General features: G+C 34.3%; 1 protein-coding gene across 3 annotated transcripts in view; it reads right to left on the reverse strand.

The window, feature by feature from the left end:
* Positions 1-18863, reverse strand: part of LOC106458671 (semaphorin-2A-like) — a 224757-nt gene that overhangs the window by 103940 nt on the left and 101954 nt on the right. For all 3 annotated transcript variants that reach the window (XM_022384933.1, XM_022384934.1, XM_013918201.2), the window contains one exon: positions 8482-8569. In XM_022384933.1, coding sequence (XP_022240641.1) covers positions 8482-8569 — 88 coding nt within the window. The remainder of the gene's footprint in view (positions 1-8481; positions 8570-18863) is intronic.

Here is an 18863-nt window from a genome sequence, read left to right on the forward strand (position 1 = left end):
TGAAGGGAAAATCTCACTACTCAGCTATACAAGAGTGAAGGGAAAGTCTCACTACTCAGCTATACAAGAGTGAAGGGAAAGTCTCACTACTCAGCTATACAAGAGTGAAGGAAAATCTCACTACTCAGCTATACAAGAGTGAAGGGAAAATCTCACTACTCAGCTATACAAGAGTAGTCCAAAGTTTGACGGTGTGTGTTGTAGATTAGTTTCTTTTCTTCTAGTCTATCAGTTCAAAATTAGGGACGGCTATGCGAATATAAATGTTTTTGTATCTCTGTACTAAAATACTGAAAGAAATAAACAACCATAGCAGGACAGTCTTCATACTTAAAGAATACACCATTCTTTCCATACAACTCCAATAGAATAGCTCTCAGTGAATACAAAATATAGTTGTCACCAGAATGACAGTGTAACAGAACATGTACTCAGCTCGTGCAAAATATACTTGTCCTTTCCCTGAAAGCTACGATGGAAAAAAACATTCACTTGATACAAAATACACTACCCTTTCGCGTAATTTGTATAAATTAATCACAGCAAAAATGACATTTGTATTTAAAATGACTTGATTTATCTATATGCTTTACAAAACGAACCAACACAGCTGACAATTCAACTGCCCGGCACGGCTAGGTGGTTAGAGCACTTGACTCGCAATCTGAGGATCTCGAGTTCGAATCCCCGTCCCACCAAACATGATCACTCTTTGAGACGTGGGGACGTTACAATTCCATTATTCATCGCTAAAAGAATAGCCCAAGAGTTGGCGGTGGGTGGTGATAACCACCTGTCTTTTAATGATAAATTAGGGACGGCTAGCGCAGATTGCCCTCTTATAGCTTTGCGCAAAATTCAAATCCAAACAGACAATTCGACGTGATTCTCGTCATGAATGTAGTGGTACGTCAACTATGTTATAGTATCTATAAATAATGAGTTAACTGCTCTATCCAGTAGTTTTTATTTACTTATGTTATCAAAGTGAATTATCACATATTGAACTTGTAAATGTCAATGATTACTTACGTCAAAATTTATCTTTTAGTGTCTGTGAGATAGTACAGCCCGTTCTCATATTTTGTGAGATATGAAGATAATAGCATTAACTATCAAAAACTACTAATCTAACCCACTACCCAGCGTAAGATGTTTTGTTGGGGGCAACAAATATTATATCACCAGGAGGCATTCGTTCGAACGTGGAGTTTTTACTCTCGAGATTTCTCGTGTGTGTGTTCATCATTTTAAAACAAAAACGATTTATTATCGATTATCTATTAACGCAACTTATCGTATACTGATAAAATTGGGATTTAAAAGTTGTGTATGTGAATAAAAGATCAGAAGTCTAGAAGTGAATGTAATGTTGCTTGAAATACAATTCTTTTCTTTCCTTGCAATGTTTTCAAGTCTGAAGTATAAACATTTATTATAGCACTATGTCAACAAACCATTGGCGTAAAAATTAACATCATTGGAAATATGAACACCAAACATTATATTAACTAGAAGATACAGAACACAGTAAATACAGCATAAGAAATAGGAATACCACACATTATATTAACTAGAAGATACAGAACACATTATATACAGTATAACAAATAGGAGCACCAAACATTATATTAATTAAAAGATACAGAACACAGTAACTTCAGCATAACACATAGAAACACTAAACAATATATTAACCGGAAGATACAAAACACATTAACTACAGCATAACAAATAGAAACACCTCACATTATATTAAATAGAAGATACTGAACACATTATATACAGTATAACAAATAGGAGCACCAAACATTATATTAATTAAAATATACAAAACACATTAACTTCAGCATAACACATAGAAACACCAAACATTATATTAACTAGAAGATACAGAACACCAAACATTATATTAAATAGAAGATACAGAACACATTATATACAGTATAACAAATAGTAGCACCAAACATTATATTAATTAAAAGATACAAAACACATTAACTTCAGCATAACATATAGAAACACCAAACATTATATTAACCAGAAGGAACAGAACACAATATATACAGCATAACAAATAGGGACACCAAACATTATATTAACTAGAAGATACATAACACATTAAGTACAGCATAACAAATAGAAACACCTCACATTATATTAAATAGAAGATACTGAACACATTATATACAGTATAACAAATAGGAGCACCAAACATTATATTAATTAAAAGATACAAAACACATTAACTACAGCGTAACAAGTAGGAACACCAAACATTATATTAAATAGAAGATACACAACACATTAACTACAGCGTAACAAGTAGGAACACAAAACATTATATTAACTAGAAGATACATAACACATTAAGTACAGCGTAACAAGTAGGAACACCAAGCATTATATTAATTATAAGGTACATAACACATTAAATACAGCATAACAAATAGAAACACTAAACATTATATTAACCAGAAGATACAGAACACATTAACTACAGCATAACAAATAGGAACACCAAACATTATATTAATTAGAAGATACACAACACATTAACTACAGCGTAACAAGTAGGAACACCAAACATTATATTAAATAGAAGATACACAACACATTAACTACAGCGTAACAAGTAGGAACACAAAACATTATATTAATTATAAGGTGCATAGCACATTAAATACTGCATAACAAATACAAACACTAAACAATATATTAACCAGAAGATACATAACACATTAACTACAGCATAACAAATAGGAACACAGAACATTATATTAATTAGAAGATACACAACACGTTAACTACAGCGTAACAAGTAGGAACACCAAACATTATATTAATTAGAAGATACAGAACACATTAACTACAGCGTAACAAGTAGGAACACCAAACATTATATTAACCAGAAGGAACAGAACACAATATATACAGCATAACAAATAGGGACACCAAACATTATATTAATTAGAAGATACAGAACACATTAACTACAGCGTAACAAGTAGGAACACCAAACATTATATTAACTAGAAGATATATAACACATTAAATACTGCATAACAAATAGGAACACTAAGCATTATATTCACTAGAAAATATAGAACACATTATATACACTACACAGAACCATCTTGTCAAGGACAAATTACAAGCAATCAAAAGCTCATGAATTTGAATTCTGAATGATAATTAAGAGAGAGGACGGTACTGATTGGGGAGGGGAATATATTTAGGCAACTAAATGATGCGACAGGAATATATTTAGGCAACTAAATGATGCGACAGCGGTATTGAATTGCCGGAATAAAGAGAGCGGGGATGACAGTATAACGAGAAGAAGTAAAGTAAAAAAATCTCGAAGAGAGAGTAGAAAAAACGAATGTTAGCAAGTAGTGCAAAACTAGTGAGAGGAGAACAAATAAACAGAAAAACTAATAATGACGACGACAATATGGAAATGAAAATGGGAAATATTGGAAAAAGAAATGTAACTTAAGTTGGAAAACTGATAAAACTAATAGAAAACGAAAGGTCTAGGGGCTTCTTATAATTTTGTTCTCTTTTCTTTCCGTACAATAAGAGAAATAGAATAAAAGTATAGGAATGGAATCAGAATATAATAATCACAATTAAATGCCATGAGCAATAAGATGGAGAGTACCTACAAATCGTTGGTGGGTCAGCCTGCTGATCGATCGAACAAACTGTTGTGAAAAATATTATTTGTACAGGCGGCAAATTTCTCGTGCTCTAACAGCTTGTTTGTCTGAAAAACCACTTTCCAGCGAGTAAAAAAAAAAAAAAAAAAAAAGACACACATGGAATTACTTTCCGTTTAGTGGCATCTGGAACGTTAGCGGTATTGTAATATGATAACATTAAACACCTATCAGAATTATCTCAAGTGTGCAAAATTGGAATAATAAAAAGAAAAAAAGCGGAAAATGTGAATCTTCGAAATCACATGATGTTTAATAACTTAGTAGCACGTGCACTTGGCATCTGTACTTAAATCATTACATCAAACCCCAAACATTCAGAGACCTGGAAACTTTCTGCACTGGCAATTATATGTCACACGTATGATCACTTAAGTATAATAAAAGTAAATGAGACTTCATCTTCGTGTACGTTATTTTATTCTTACTATATATTTTTCTTGAGTAATCTAATTTTTCAATTATTTAAATCATACACTAAGTTCAAAAGTGCGGGTGATTAACGTATTCCAATGAGTTTACTCGCACTGTAGTCTGCGAGATACGATGCACTCGAATTAACACTCTTGTGCTTTCATATTATTCTTTTTGCAACAGCAAATTCAATTAATCTGAATTTTTTTAAATTTAAAGCGTGTAATTTCATTTCATTATCTGTTATTAACTTTGTCTCTGCTACTGAGAGGTTTACTATAATTAAAACTTTTTGTTTTGTTTCTTGCATACTGTTGACTCCATTTTGTCAAACTCCTTCTCAAGACTGGAAACACAAAATGAGTTACATTTAAGGCGTAGAAACTAGATGTAGTGAGCTGTTATAAAACAAACACTGTGCAAACAAATTACAACGAATAAACTGGGTATTTACAAAATAAGAAAACATATATATACATGCATATAAAAAATATGTAAAGATTATATTGGAATGAAGCAGTTTGGCAAAAATTAAATGGTGACTGCTATCTCTATTACTATTACTAGTCTTTGTAGTCATGGCAACAGGCGTGAGGTTAAATTTATACCGTCACGTGATAAACTGATGCTGACCTTCCCACCAAAAAAGGTTTTAAGTGTGGAATAGTAAAAGAAATATGGGTCAGAGGACAAACTAAACTCCCGAATATTAATAGCGTATAACCTTTTCATCCTCATAACCCTCCCCGGGGGGAAGTCCAAAGATACATTTGTGCTCGAGGAAGTTGTTTGAAATTCCAGACACAAATGAATCACAAAGTTGCTTTTTATAATATTCAACGTAACTTTACCCTTTTTCTCAAATAAAACTCTCGCAAAACACCCTACCTGGTGAACATTTACTTGTTTGGAAACTCTCGCTAAACATCCTACCCTGTGAACATTTACTTGTTTGGACACCCTCGCTAAACACCCTACCTGGTAAACATTTACTTGTTTGGACACCCTCGCTAAACACCCTACCTGGTGAACAATTACTTGTTTGGAAACTCTCGCTAAACACCCTACCTAGTAAACATTTACTTGTTTGGAAACTCTCGCTAAACACTCTACCTAGTGAACATTTACTTGTTTGAAAACTCTCGCTAAACACTCTACCTAGTGAACATTTACTTGTTTGAAAACTCTCGCTAAACACACTATTTGGTGGTGAACATTTACTTGTTTGAAAACTCTCGCTAAACACACTATTTGGTGGTGAACATTTACTTGTTTGAAAACTCTCGCTAAACACCATATCTGGTTGTGAACATTTAACGGTTTCAAAACTCTCGCTAAACACCCTACCTGGTGAACATTTATTTGTTTGGAAACTCTCGCTAAACACCTTACCTAGTGAACATTTACTTGTTTGAAAACTCTCGCTAAACACCTTACCTGGTGAACATTTACTTGTTTGGAAACTCTCGCTAAACACCCTACCTGCTAAACATTTACTTGTTTGGAAACTCTCGCTAAACACCCTACCTGTTGAACATTTACTTGTTTAGAAACTCTCGCTAAACACCCTACCTGGTGAACATTTATTGGTTTAGAAACTCTCGCTAAACACCCTACCTGGTGAGCATTTAATTGTTTGGAAAACTAATGATATTTATCTGAAAGAAGAAAGGAAATCAAATTACGTTCTTAGCTACTAGTTACTAAAACTCAACGAACAGTTTAACGGATTAACGAATTCGAGTGTGGTCAAAATTAAATTTTGTGCTCGAAAAATAATTCGGTAAATGTAATTGCTTACACGAGTTGCGAGGAAAGGTAAATAATTTAAGATATAGTTTCACTATGGTTGTCACAAACAAAAACTGGAACTTGTATATTCATCCAGTTACTGATGCGTATATCTTTGTTTATATTAAATACTATTTACTAATTATTACTCTAGTCCCCAGAATTGCAGAACAGTCGTTCACTGGATCGTCAAAGAACACCAGATAAACTTAAAATAATTTATAAACATTAATTACGACTACAGATCACAAAGAAAAACTGGTGGTAAATGTAAGTGTTCCATTTGCTAAGCGTCAATTCAGGTTCGATGTATAACTTTACTAAAAATCCTTTATGGTTGAGTTCATTAAAGGGCCACAAGATCTTCAGCCTGAGGGGAATTTGCTTTAATGATGAACGACTCGGGAAAACTGTTAGGTGCTAGCCTGTTTCCTGGTGTCGAGACTTCAGACGCATATTGTCCTGCGGAACTGTCAAGGAATTCAACACTAAAACAGCAACAAATTATGAAATGACAGTGTTATAGGTATTTTGGCTAATTCAAAGGTTTGTACTCTATACAGCGAGTATTTGATATCGTCAACACCCAAACAACGAGCACTTCGCTCAGCTCTTTCATCAGCTCATCAGCCAGGCACGTGAAGAAAGCAAGTAAATGTCAGTACGTGTTAGCCTAATTTGACGCCATGTACCCGCATCTGATAATGTGACAGTTTCTTTGTCGAGAACACATCCAACATTACAAATGTGCGTTGGCATAGCGACGAGCTTGACATTTACGAGCAGGATCTCCTGGTTTATAGAAATGTGTGATGCTGAGGTGAATAGTTTTCCTAACAGTAAACACGCTAAGAGGATTTCTGCACTTTAAATTTATATGCGGAACCGAATTGCAAATATAGGTCTTATAATATTACCATTGCTTCAAGCCAGTGGGATTTTGTATTTTAGAAATCCTACTTCTGGTTCTTGATAAAGAAAGGATAACCATCCTATTTCACCTCTCACTGAATAATAATATTTCATTGAAAGAACTCAGTTGAGTAGTTTCTGGTTTTTCTTCTTCTGAACACTTTTAACTTTCGTTATATTCTGTTTGCAAAGATTGCTTTGCGCACTCCCAACACCAAATACAACCGGACAGACCCAATAGATAAAGTATTTTTACAATTCCTCTGTCCAAATAGAAAAAGGAAGAAAAGGCTCTGAAAAATCGGGTTAAATTCCCAAAGAAACATCACGCGAGTAAGCGGATAGACTGTCATTTGTTATAAGAACGACAGTCATTACATTCAAAATACCATGACGACAACGATACGTATATATTAATTACTCTAAATGCAACTTAGAACTTTCTTAGAATAGTGAAGTCCCGAAAGTAGTCGTTAACAAACTGTCTTGTGGCACCATTTCTGTAGGTCCATAAATAATCCCGTTTTCCCACTAGCTGATGAGATACGGATTACAATCTATAGGGCGTTGTTCAATTGCCCGCGTGTTCTTTATCTTCTGTTTCTTAAACATAGCAGTTAATACCCTTTTATGTCGCTAGAAAAAGAGCTTATCAGTTATAAATTAATGACTCTGACTCAACCATGAAACAGGTTTAAACAATGGAAGCTTGCAAACGGCTATATATATTACGAGTAGTGCTAAAAACACCTATGCCACTTCTCTTTTCAGTAAGAATAACGCAAATTTAAACCATCTCCAAAGTTTAACTTTTAAATTTCAGTGATTACAATTCATGAAATATAAGCTAATTCGTTTAAAAGGTTAAGAACCCCATTCAAACCCAAATGTAAATATTCTTTTTTTCTAGAAAATGTATGCATTACAAGGGTAATAAAAAAATATAATAAGGTGTTTTGGTAACTAGCCACACCACATCTACAGTCTCTAAAGTTACTGATTATCTATCTACCTTAACCTCCAAAATATTCAGCTCTAATTAACTCAAACAGAAGTAGACTTGTTTAAGAAATAAAATATCTCCTAATCCTGGAAGATATACTTACCTGGAAAACAATGATTTAACCACCAATCTTAACCATTCCACAGAAATACTAATTCAGCTCACAGTCTTCATAAATTTTCTAAAAATGCTAATTCGTTAATTCATCCATCATCAAATTAAGTCTAAAGTACTTGTGCAGTTATCACCAACCGATGACAAGGTTTATTCCTCAGTTCGCTTCTTTTTTTTAATAAAGGAGTCGCTAACTTTATTTTGATCCATCTATTTTTGGCCAAAGGACAATGACTGGATATTCAAGTTATATCTATTATACTAAGATACTTTTGTATCAATCCAAGTATGTAATACTGTGTGTTATTTATCCAAGGGGCTAGCGTAATAACTCTGACATAAGTTAAAAGTGTGTACTTCCATAAATAAACGGGATATATTAAGAGTGGCAATAAAAAAAACAAACTAAAAAACTGTAATAATAACTACATATTTCGATGTATAACACCCCCGAGAAGATTGTATAACCCAGTCAGAAATGATGCATATTTACATAAAAAAACGAAGTTCTGATACACTTACATGGCGCCCACGTACATCACATCCCTTCTGGCGTCGAGGTACAGAGTTCTGTAATAGAGGTGGCCACAGCTGAACTCATGAACGTGATCTGAAAAATAGAAAATAAGGTCATTAGTTTTCTAAACAGTGTACCCTACCTAGTCTTGGTTTTTTATATTATGGATTTCTGTTTGGGTAAATTATAGGTTCGAATCATATCTTTCGACCAATTAATCAAACAACAGTGTGCTTGGTATGGCTTGAATAACAGGGATCTCGATTGTCAATCTGCGAGTCGTGAGATCAAAACTCGTCGCCGAAAATGCTCGCTTTTTTTTTTGTTTAGCTGTGGAGGCCATTATAATGTGAAGGTCAATCCCACTATTCGTTATTGAAAAGAAGCCCAAGAGTTGGCAATGGTTGGTTTTAACTAGCTGTCTTCTCTCTAGTTCCCAAATTAGGGGCAACAGAAATGTGTCGGGGGAGGAGCGTAGCAAGTGCACAATACTGTTAAGGCACTCGGTACCTATAGATTATTTGGGTGGAGGGGGACTTAGTCAAAACGAATAATGTTTTGGGTATGTGCATTGTGCTGAGAGTTTGGGAACCCATACTCTAGTCTAACACTTCAAAATTACGGACAGATTGCCCTCGATTAACTTTTACGCGCGAAACTAACATAAACCAATAATTATGGCAGAATAAATATCGCGATTTCTTAGTATTTCAGCGTTATAAGCCCTCTAGCTTACTGTTGAGTCACCTTGCCATATTTGTTAGTAGTTGGATTGAATGTATTACAGTTTTTTTAGTAAATCATGAGTACTTGTTGGTAGATGGATTTAATGTACTACAGTTTTATATAAAATCATGTATATTTGTTTGTACATGGATTCAATGTATTACAGCTTTTTATATAAAATCCTGCATATTTGTTGGTACATGGATTCAACGTACTACAGTTTTTTTTATTAAATCATGCATATTTAGTTGTACAGGGATTCAATGTACTACAGTTTTTTATTAAGTCCTGCATATTTGTTTGTACATGGATTCAATGTACTACAGTTTTTTTTATTAAATCCTGAATACTTGTTTGTACATGGATTCAATGTACTACAGTTTTTTTATTAAATCATGCATATTTGTTAGTACATGGATTTAATGTACTACAGTTTTTTTTATTAAATCCTGCATATTTGTTTGTACATGGATTCAATGTACTACAGTTTTTTTATTAAATCATGCATATTTGTTAGTACATGGATTTAATGTACTACAGTTTTTTTATTAAATCCTGCATATTTGTTTGTACATGGATTCAATGTACTACAGTTTTTCTTAGTAAACCATGCGTATCTGTTAGTACATAAACTCAATGTACTACATAAGAGAGTTTTTAGTACAATACTTCCATATTTGTGAGTAAATAGATAAAAAGAGACTACTTCTTATTTCTTACAAAGAAACCAAAACTTATCGATAAACAATTTATTTATGTATAAAATTTGTAAACATTATCCAAAATATTTGAGAAATACTTCCTACTTCTTTTTAATGTACGTCAAAATATTAAAATAATAATGAAACCAACCTCAACAAAATAATACATCCATAAAATCAGGATCCTGCGGAGTTGAAGGAGGGGAATGAAGGAGCGTTTAATAATTGTTATGAGTCACTCAAAGGTATCACATTAAGCATGTACAATTCCACAGAATGCTATAGAAAGAAATCGTGTCAAGTCCGAGAAAGATGAGTAATAACTAAGGAGAAAATAGAGATGTACTTGGTCAGCTACACAGTAACTTGTTTTACTAATTAGTTACCGCACAATTATAGGAAATGACGACCAACGAATGTTAATTACCTGCAATTTAATTATGATTCCTTAATATAGCGCTCCGACTCCTATTACGAGAATTTTGAAATACATTTTTTATCACGTGATACAACATTTTTTAACACTTAATAGTCTTATAAACAGTGCGAGTTCTTTATGATGTGAGTAACGATCAAATTCGAACGTCTGGCCTTCTTAAAGTTTATTTTGTTGTCCTTAAGGCTTAACAGTTTACCGCAACTCATGACGTAAAACAAAACAGACTAGATAATTAATTTTTGATGGCAATACAAGAAACAAATCCAGTTATATATCTGATCAAAGTAAGCTAGCAACGCTGCTGTATCCCCATACTTGATACTGACGAGGGAAAACGGAAAAATTGAATTTTGGTTAGATATATAAATCTCCATTCTAAAAAAATGCTCTTATTCTTATTCTTTCAGACCAAATCGTTATACAAACTTTTTTTTTATCATTATTTGTAAACTAAGACTCATCTACATAACATTTTCAGAGGCAAAAAGGTTTTGACACTATTACTTTGTTATTTAAGGTAGTGATATCGCTTAACCATTACAAGCTTATTTTTACGTGTTTGTTTCAACGCTATATAAGATTTTATTTCGATATCTCTTAATCACTACAATCTTATCTTTACGTGTTTGTTTCAACTCTATATGTGATTTTATTTCGAAATCACTTAATCATTGAAAGCTTATTTTTACGAATTTGTTTCAACTCTATATATGATTTAGTTTCGATATCACTTAATCATTGCAAGCTTATCCTTACGTATTTGTTTCAACTCTATATGTGATTTTATTTCGATATTATTTAATCATTGCAAGCATATTTTTATGTTTGTTTCAACTGTACATATGATTTTGTATCAATATCACTTAATCATTAGAATCTTATCTTTACATATTTGTTTCAACTCTATATATGATTTTGTTTCGATATCACTTAATCATTGCAAGCATATTTTTACGTTTGTTTCAACTCTATATATGATTTTGTTTCGATATCACTGAATCATTGCAAGCCTTTTTTTACGTGATTGTTTGAACTCTATATATAATTTTGTTTCGATATCACTTAATCATTGCAAGCTTATTTTTAAGTGATTGTTTGAACTCTATGTATAATTTTGTTTCGATATCACTTAATCATTGCAAGCTTATTTTTACATGTCATGTGTGTTTCAACTCTATACATGATTTTGTTTCGATACAGTAAATATTCAGAATATTAAGCTCTTTGCAACCTTGTGTATTTTCTGACAAACCATATTTTTCAATCCATGGTCTTTGCAGTACATCATTAACCCAGAGGGGCTCTCGGGTCTACAGCTTATGATTTGTAAAATTAGACATGAACATGTATGTTGAGGAAGTAACCCAGTACGTATGCAGATAAGTGTGTTTAGTAACATATTATATCTACGCATAAAATTTTATCCGAAAAAAAAAAATATTCTGAAGCATTAATTTTCAATGTAGTGCTGAAAAGTTAAAACGTACATTTACAAAATTTTCAAGACTAGTTCACTTCAAAAGGCTTATTTTATTTGATGTTGGGATCCTTATTCGCGTATCTAGATATCTTAAATTTATAACGTCAGGAAACAGAAAGCGTTGAATTTCAGAGTTTGAGTATTCGATAGGACACACCAAACGGTTGGAAACAACTTCATACATACTCAGCCTATCTTTTTACGCATGAAATTTCACCAACACACAGTTTGCCAGATTTTGCAACGCTGCAATTTCTCGTTGCCAATTCCAAAACAAATACTATAGTGGATTTTTTTCGGTTTTGTCGTCAATAATCGAATTTTAAAAGTTTTCTAAGATATATTACCAGTATTTCCTATTAGTTCATCATATATATGACAACAAGAACCGTCGATTACACTTCATTTCGAGGTATACGTTGAATGGTATTATATAGGATTGATTATTATTTTTTGTTATTAACTGTAGGTTCCTTAAACACGGAAGTAACAACAAAAGCGTACATCTTAAGTGTTTTAGTAATAACAGTGACACCTAACGACGCACGAACAATTCATCGCTCTTCACACTCCACCCTGGTGAATACACAGAAACTTCTTACAGAGAAATCAATTTTCTCCAACACTGAGATAGACGATACCAACTGTTCGTGCTTCGGAACATTAAATAACTTGCGGTGTTAATATTATTCACCGAGGTTTGCACGCAGTAGAAAAAGGCAGATTCGTGACTTCTTAACTTAGCTGATTAATTGCTTATTCTTCAACGCATGTGCCGACAAAATGGCTGGATCACAATCGTTAGTCCGCTCATGAACCTGTGTACCCATCACAACACCTATATCGACCAGTTAACATGCATATCTACTTGTTTCAATCCACCGGGAGTATTTTAACTGCAGTTAGTCAATACGGTCACGTGAACTAAACTTTTTGATATAGATTGCATGCTTAAGATTTTAATTTCCGAACGTTCTGTGCTAACAGCTAGCTCCAGGTAACGATTTTTACGAAATACAGCAATAGCATTAGACGCATAAATTTAGAATAATAAAAAAAAAACTACACTGTAATTCCATACTTAACAAGATTAATTACAGATGAGGGACCGTTTCGACAACTGTCTCTTTTGTTGGATAGAGACAAAAACTACGAAAACCTTCCAATTTACAGACCCTGATTCGAATCTGTGCGATACCAGAAAATATATCCTGCACGTTAAGCTTTGAATACGTTATAAGAGTGATTGTCAGTAACTCGCATGAGATTGGCTTCCGTCCGGTAGGTACCTTAAAATTAAGAATGGTGGTAGTAGATAGCCTTACTAGCTTTGTTATAAATACAAAACACCAAGCCAGCGATCCATAAGAGATAATGAACTGTTTCTGAAAATACGCATCGCAAAGGACATACTGATTGAATTTGTTCAAACAACAGGTTAGTTGTATGTAAAATACTAAATCGCGAGTTTCAGTCAACGAATGTTATATTTAGCTTACTTTATATTTGTATGGTAAAATAACTAATTTTTCGTATTACAAATTGTTTGTTTGTTTGTTATGGATTTCGCGCAAAGCTACACGAGGGCTATCTGCGCTAGCCGTCAATAATTTAGCAGTGTAAGACTAGAGGGAGGGCAGCTAGTCATCACCACCCACCGCCAACTCTTGGGCTACTCTTTTACCAACGAATAGTGGGATTGACCGTTACATTATAACGCCCCACGGTTGAAATGGCGAGCATGTTTGGTGTGACAAGGATTCGATGCAGTGACCGCAGATTGCAAGTCGAGCGCCCTCGTATTACAAATATAACATATATAATCATCAAAATAATATTGAAAACTATTGTTATTATGTTTTATTGCTTAAATAAAAGTTCGAAAGCGCTTAAACAAAAGCGTACAACGTTACCCTCAAACTCAAAATGTTTATAAAAAAAATGTGGATAGGACGTCTTACTGATGATTTTATAAACGATTTTAAGGCTAGGAAACCTTCTACTACTATAGACCTCAGTGCTATCTGGCTCTTTAAAAGCAAACCAAGTTGTATATGGCAACATTTCTCAACCTTTTTTATCTTGTTGCCGGACTTGCTGCACGTCACTAACATGCAAGTACAACAATTTATATTCGTTGGTAAAAGAGTAGCCGAAGAGTTGGCGGTGGGTGGTGATCACTAGCAGCCTTCCCTCTAATCTTACACAGCTAAATTAGGGACGGCTAGCACAGATAGCCCTCGTGTAGCTTTGCGCGAAATTCAAAACAAACAAACAAACAATTTATATGTGAATATTCTCTTAGTTTTTGTTTGTTCATTTTCGTGAAATCTCACGAACCGGCAATGTGGTTGTGACGAACCAGAGGTTGAGAAACACTAGCTAACAGTATTCTATAATAAAATATACAGAATTAAAATGAAACTAGATTTATCGCCAACAAGGACAACTCAGGCGAGACACTTAATAACTTCTTAATGATACCCTGTCTACATACGTTTATAACGTTTTATAAAAAAGCTGCTTCATTCGTTCGTCTGTCGATGTTTCGAGTTTCTTCTCTGCGTTACAAAACACGGTGGGGTTTCACACATTTACAATGTGCAAATATAAGATTAAAGTAAACCAATTACGAAATATCATAATATTAATAAAGCAAAACCAATGTCTTTGTGCATTACACTCGATAATAAAAACCAGGTTTACTAAAATAGTTATTTCCTTCAACACAATTGAGTCCCCCATTGGCACAGCGGTATGTCTGCGGACTTACAACGCTAGAAACCGGGTTTCGATACCCGTGGTGGGCAGAGCACAGATAGCCCATTGTGTAGCTTTGTGCTTAATTATAAACAAACAAACACAAGTGCTTTAATAACAAGTACTGAAAATCTAATCGTACTGTTTGTGTAAACCTTATCAAAACTTCCAAGATAATCTTCAGCGCAAAGTTGTAAATAGAAAACTAGGCGTTGCATCAGTGGCTTCGGCGTTTCCAGATACACAAACGTAATTCACCTAAATATCCCACATTAGGCCTGTAATGGTCTGGTTGTTAGTGCGCTCGTCTTGCAACCTGCAGGTCGTGAAAGCGATATAATGTGACGGTCAATCCTACTATTCGTTGATAAAAAGAGTATCCCAAGAGTTAGCGGTGGGTTGTGTTGACTAGCTGCCTTCCCTCTAGTCTGTCACTTCTAAAATATGGATGGGTAGCGTGGACAACCATCGAATATCTGTGTAAGTCAACAAACAGTCAGCCCTTGAGTAGCTTTGTGCAAAATATACCACATTTTTGAACATTCTGTGGGTCAATGGTTTTAAACAGGTAAATAATTGTTTCTTTTCTTCGACAACATTCGACGGTGGAGTCCTCTCTTGCTTTTTTGTTTATTCTATCCATCTCTATATTCGACACAATTACCGTATTTATCTTTATCTCCATTTTCTCCTGCCTCATTTTTTTTTACCAGACTAGAGTTTAAAAGAGGAAAGCTTTGTTGTCTTTTTTTTTCTTCTCTATATGCAAAAATACATATTTAATTCTTTACCTTCTTGACAGAAGAGATTCAGAAACCTGTTGTATATGCGAGTTAAAAATCTCACGGAAGAAAATACTTGCAAAAATTATATCAAAACGCATTTCGACTTCTTTTATATCTGAAGTAGAGTGTAGTTCTACCAAGTAGACCTCGTGCCTAATTCATGTGTCGAAATATGTTATGCGTACTGAACACGATTTGTATGTATTAAGGTTTCCAACGCTTAATGTTGTTCACTTAAATCAGTTTAATACCAGATCTGGATCTTCAGTAAACTGGACATGATATCTTTCGAAAAGAAAATCTCCATAAACACTGCCCTGAAACCGCGATCCTGGCTCAGATACATAGACGACTCCTAACATCCCACACCTTGCAAAATAATTCACTATTGAAATATAAAAAAAACGTATCCTTCCATCGGATTGATCGTCAACACAGGAGTTTTACAGAAAACACAGACACTAGTAAAATATCTGTACCATAGATCAAAATTCCATAACAGCATAAATACAGGCGTAATAGACCTTTTGTTTGTTTGTTTTAGAGTAAAGCCACGTTGGGTTATCTGCTGTTTCCGCCAGGTGGAATCGAACCCCGGATTTTAGCGTTGGAAGTTCGTAAATTAAACGTTAACCCACCAGGGAACACGTAATAAACTATCTAATCTCCAAGATGAAAATAATTTGAAAAACTAAAGAGTCAAAGGAAAACAAACACTAATAAACCTTCTACCAACAACAACAATAAAATACAGAGTAAGGATATAAAAAACAACAACGTATATACGGCTATTTTTAAGCACTTTAAACACGGTAAATGTCTCTCGGGAAACGCACAAAACACCGATCAGAACAGCCTATCAAAATTCGCAAATTTAGTACGTTCAAAACTGTATAGCCGAGTTATTTATAATTACACTTCATGCTAGAAAAGATTACACGCAACAAGATTTCCTAGACAGATATAAAAATAATGATAACGTGAATCACTCATAAATGATGCTGGATATCGCTCTGGTAACATTTAAAAGACACAAACAATGTCTAATGGTCGTCAATCTATAGTGTTTGGGCGTCCTGTCGGAAACACCTAAGTTAGAATTTAGACTCTGCCAAATAAAACTGCTCCTCCTCAGAACCTGCTTTTCCTCCTGACCCCCCCCCCCTAGAAAAATCATCCTTCGGCTAATTTCTTCCATTCCCAAGTCTTTCATTTCTTATCCACGACTTCCCTGTAGACAGCAACAGATCGATAGTGTACTAGTAATAAACCGATTAAAATAAAGATGACATTACACGTTTACAATCAAGACAAACACACCCAATCACACGCGATTTAAAGAACAAAACGAACTTTGAAGAACAGTGTGGGCTTTATATAAAAACATGTATAATAGTTTTATAAAAGAGGTTCCGTCTAACTATTTCGCTTTGTTTGTTTGTTTTGTAATTAAGCACAGAGCTACACAATGGGCTATCTGTGCTCTGCCCACCACGGGTATCGAAACCCGGTTTCTAGCGTTGTAAGTTCGCAGAAATAGCGCTGTGCCACTGGGGAGCAACTATCTCACAAAAGTGATAAATACACAACTTTCAGCCTGCTTGGCTAGATTTAGCCTCTATCGTGACTATACTGGACCTTTTCTTCTGAAATTGACCTGTTTTAAGTTTGTTAACAGGGTTTAAGGCTTCACTAGGTGTTTTGCGTTCTATAATCGTTCTACAACTTCAACGAAATGCTATCAAAAGGTAGTAAAATCTCAAATTATTTATTTGTTTTATCAAATACATTTTACATACCGACTAGATTAGTGAACTATGACATGAATCTGTGACTGGCTGGTACGATATGGCTACACAAATGAATGTCTCGAGGCGTTTTTGAAGATTATTCAACCGTGTAACTCGCATCAGAAGGTTACCCCAGCTGATACGTCAGCCCTCGATGTACTAACATCTCCAGCAGAGCTTAAAAATCCATGTTTCCCGGAGCACTCCTACTTGCTATTATCATTAAGTCTACTAAGAGAGGAGCAAATGCGAGTGTTCAGCAATAATTATGTGCAAAGTACGAATTATATTTGTATAAATTTTGGAATGCTGACATCTGTCGGTGAGTAGCACACACACACACACACAAATTGTTACAAAGTTTCGTATTGTTGTTTGAAACGAACGTTTAGTTATATAAGAGTTTATATATTAAACAGCTAATCTGTTAGTGAAATAACGAAAAACGCCAATCCTTATAACCATAAAAATCTCTGACAGCATGCGATATTTTGATCATTTCACAACTTAACTGGGAAATCGTAATTACATTTGCCTTTATTTGCTTCCTTTAACTGAACACCCAGAACAACCAGAGTAAACCAGTGGATTACAAGATAAGATTTTCTATGGGAAACCAGTATTATAATTAGACACAGCAAGAGTGGTAATAGCTGAAATTATAAAATAGAGGTAGAGTATGTCTTGCTAGCAAATATCAAAAACAAAACGTTTTATTCTTATTCAAATCTTATGTGATGATTCATAAAGCCTGAATACTTAAATGACAATGAATTAGTAGCTGCTTTTTTATTAATCATCAAGTGTACTTGTTTCTCGACCCTCTCACTACGTTATATACAGTCGCGCTGTTGTGCACATGTTTGTCGACCCTCTCACTACGTTATATACAGTCGCGCTGTTGTGCACATGTTTGTCGACCCTCTCACTACGTTATATACAGTCGCGCTGTTGTGCACATGTTCGTCGACCCTCTCACTACGTTATATATAGTCCCGCTGTTGTGCACTTGTTTGTCGACCCTCTCACTACATTATATATAGTCCCGCTATTGTGCACTTGTTTGTCGACCCTCTCACTACGTTATATACAGTCGCGCTGTTCTGCAACTGTTTCTTCGTCCTTCACATTACTGCTATTCTTTAGAGTGTATTGTTTTGATTCCAATGTCAAGAATAGAGATGAAACCTAACATTTCATTCAATTCACTATGCTAAATTATCAGATTTCTATTTACTCTAACTTGGTGCATGGTTCATTTCAAGAGAATACCTGTAATGAGAATAAGCCTTGACGAAATTTCACACTGAATTATTTCAAATCCCAGAGAAATCTGGCAGGTTCAATAACATGAAACTCAAGGTGTCAGAAAATTCCCAGAGACTGGTATGTTTGGACAGTACATGAAATCAGTTTGTTTTGATGTCAGGGGTTTTGCATGAGTTGCTCCAGTAATAATGTCAAGAAAGAAGAATGTTACAGTTTCTTCTCAAAACGAAGAGAAGACTACAGAAAAATAGCATGTTTATGATATTTCTGTAGGCCTAATGAAAACAAAAAATCTCGCTTGTTGTCATTATTGCAGGACATCGAATACCAGGGATCAAGTACGAATCTTCCACAAAATCTAAAGATTTTATTCAATAGCATACGTTCATATTTGGATGAGAAGATCTAAGCACACTATAGTAGCAGAGTAATGATTC

This window comes from Limulus polyphemus, unplaced genomic scaffold (assembly GCF_000517525.1).
Source record: "Limulus polyphemus unplaced genomic scaffold, Limulus_polyphemus-2.1.2 Scaffold499, whole genome shotgun sequence".
NCBI classification, from domain to species: Eukaryota; Metazoa; Arthropoda; class Merostomata; order Xiphosura; family Limulidae; genus Limulus; species Limulus polyphemus.